This window comes from Prunus dulcis, chromosome 8, assembly GCF_902201215.1.
Source record: "Prunus dulcis chromosome 8, ALMONDv2, whole genome shotgun sequence".
NCBI lineage: Eukaryota > Viridiplantae > Streptophyta > Magnoliopsida > Rosales > Rosaceae > Prunus > Prunus dulcis.
In genome coordinates this window covers 11,172,794-11,175,839 of record NC_047657.1, presented here as the reverse complement: position 1 = coordinate 11,175,839, position 3,046 = coordinate 11,172,794, and the positions used below count along the sequence as shown (strand labels likewise).

Genomic DNA, 3,046 nt, shown 5'->3' with positions numbered 1-3,046 from the left:
ATTATGTTGTTGAACATATTTTTATTTTGATAATATAGGTTTTTATTTAGTACAAGCGATTGGAAAAGGGGAGAGTTTACAAAAATATTTATTGGGTGGAAGGCAGTTAGTTATGCTGCAACTTATCCTGAAGGCCACAGATCAAGCTGAATGGATCGGTCCACGAGGACCAACCAACAGCTCCCAAAATGAGATTATATATCCAAGTGAAATTTTGTTTTTGGATCAAGAATTAATATATCCATGTCTAACGAAGGAACATTTGGCCCTTTCTGTTATTTTCTTCCATTTTTGGGTCATTATTGTTTTTCTCACTAAAAGAAACCTGTCATGACCTTTAATCCATTTGTGTCTTCATGCTTCTCTGTTGATCAGATTTCAAGCAGTACATGCCATCCCATTTGATTGGCGCCACTAATAGAAACCGGAATTTGTTTCCAAAAAACAAAACCAACAGCAGCTCCAGCAAACGGATAGAAACCACACAACTTCTATAGGTTAGAGTTAGCTTATATATTCTCTTCCTCTCTCTCTCTCTCTCCCTCATCGCTTATTGATAAGTGATCACTCCCACTCTCTCTCTCTCTCTCCCTCCAAATATCAAAATGGCTGACCGAAGAGTAGAAGACAATGCTGTCTCCGGCCAACTCCAGAACGACCATCGTATTGCAGACTTTGATCCCCCGCAGAAACCCAAGACAAACAAGTTCGCTATAGCCTGCGCCATTTTGGCTTGCACGACTTCAATCTTATTGGGTTATGGTAAGTATCCTTTACACCCTCAGTTCTTCAAAATTCATGAGCCAAATAAAATTTATTTTTTCTTTCTTAATTGTTGTTAGCCCCCGAAAATAGTCAGCATGAAGTTGGCGCTTGTTCTATTATTTTTAATCACAATCCTTGAGGGAAAAGTGCATGAATTGTACTGGAGTGTGGGTTAATTATATTAATTTTGTGTACACAGATATTGGTGTAATGAGTGGGGCGAATATCTTCATCCAAAATGACCTCAAACTCAGCGACACCGAAATCGCAGTCCTTGCTGGCACTCTAAATATCTACTCCCTCATCGGCTCCGCCTTGGCCGGCCGAACCTCTGATCGGATCGGCCGCCGGTACACCGTTGTCCTCTCTGGAGTCATCTTCTTTGTCGGAGCTCTCCTCATGGGTCTTGCTCCCGGCTACGCCTTCCTCATGTTTGGCCGATTTGTCGCTGGAATCGGCGTCGGCTACGGTCTCATGATCGCCCCGGTCTACACTGTCGAGATCTCTCCCACGTTGGATCGTGGCTTCCTCACATCTTTTCCAGAGGTTTGTTTTGTTACATTATTTGTCTCTTTACTTTATTTATTTTTTTTCTTTTTCGGTAATTAGATTCCACAAGTACCTCATGCTTTATATTTTGCTTCAATTTTTTTCCCTTTGATTTATACAAGTAATAATGATGAGGGGGATATGGACACAAGAACTCAACTGCAGTTGTAACTACTTTAACCACTTGAGCTACAAAGGCTTATGTATATTTTGTTTCAAATTAATCAAACCAAAAAACAAGATTAATTAAGGAAAAAGAGTTGTGATTAATTGTGTATGTATATTTATTTTCGGACAGTAGGTGTGGAATTTTTACTAATTGATTAATTTGTTTACTTGAAAATATATACATATGTCTAGGTGTTTGTCAATGTTGGCATATTATTGGGGTACGTATCCAATTATGCCTTCTCCAAGCTCCCAACCAACTTGGGCTGGAGGTACATGCTCGGCCTCGGCGCACTTCCAGCGGTGGTTCTTGCCGTCGGCGTTTTAGCCATGCCCGAGTCACCTCGTTGGCTCGTCATGCAGGGACGGCTCGGGGATGCCAAGCGAGTTCTCGACAAAACCTCAACTTCCAAGGAAGAGGCTCAACTCAGGCTAGAAGACATCAAAGAAGCTGCAGGCATCCCCATGCACTTAAACGACGACGTTGTTCCGGTCACGAAACAAAGCCACGGCGAAGGTGTATGGAAACAACTGATCCTTCATCCCACACCGGCCGTTCGTCACATTTTAATCGCAGCCCTTGGTATCCATTTCTTTCAACAAATCACGGGCATAGACTCTGTCGTTTTGTACAGCCCAAGGATCTTTGCGAAGGCCGGGATCACCTCTTACGAGCACACGCTACTGGCAACCGTGGCCGTTGGATTCGTCAAGACCATATTCATCTTTATCGCCGCGTTTCTCCTTGATCGGGTCGGACGACGCCCATTGCTTTTGACCAGCATGGGTGGAATGATATTTTCCCTTGTGTGTCTCGGTGCGGCGCTTACGATCATCGATAATCACAACAGCACAATCCCGTGGGCCGTCGCATTGTGCATCACCATGGTGCTATTCAACGTTGCATTTTTCTCTATCGGTCTGGGGCCCATCACATGGGTCTATAGCCCTGAGATCTTCCCGCTGAAGCTGCGTGCGCAAGGAGTCAGTTTGGGAGTGGCCGTTAACAGGGTGATAAGTGGCATCGTCTCCATGACTTTTCTTTCCTTGTACAAGGCCATCACGATTGGCGGGGCCTTCTTTCTTTACGCGGGAATTGGAGTGTTGGCTTGGGTCTTCTTCTATACAATGCTTCCGGAAACACAGGGCAGAACCCTCGAAGAAATGGAGGTCTTGTTTGGTAAATACCATAAGTGGAGACAAGCCAACGCCATGCTCAAGACCAAGAAAGTTGATCATGGTGATGGCGATGAAAACAAGGGTCAAGTCAACTAAGAATAAAAATCAAGTCTACTGTAGGTATTGTATTGAAGTCTCACAGCTATCACAAGTGAATCGACATTTGCATTTCTTTGGAGTAATTTTACAGTGTCCGCTATGAATTCAACTACAATAATAAAATTGACAAAATTAAAATTACGAACAAAAAATTGACAAAATTGAAATTATAAAAACCTAAAAAGGAGTTAAGATCCCCTCTGTAAAGGCCCTTCCAGCGGTGCCCCTTGCCCAGGCAACAAGGGGCCCAAGTCCCAATTTGTAGTTCCAGTGGGCTTCTACAACC

The 3,046-nt window shown here is 43.4% G+C and overlaps 1 protein-coding gene across 1 annotated transcript; it reads left to right on the top strand.

Moving 5' to 3' along the window:
* Positions 1 to 581: 581 nt before the first annotated feature.
* Positions 582 to 2,799, top strand: LOC117637737 (putative polyol transporter 2). Its single transcript, XM_034372724.1, has 3 exons — positions 582 to 762; positions 965 to 1,311; positions 1,675 to 2,799. Exons 1-3 carry the CDS (start codon positions 606 to 608, stop codon positions 2,755 to 2,757), a joined length of 1,587 nt encoding a protein of 528 aa, XP_034228615.1. The 5' UTR covers positions 582 to 605; the 3' UTR covers positions 2,758 to 2,799.
* The last annotated feature ends 247 nt before the right edge of the window (positions 2,800 to 3,046 follow it).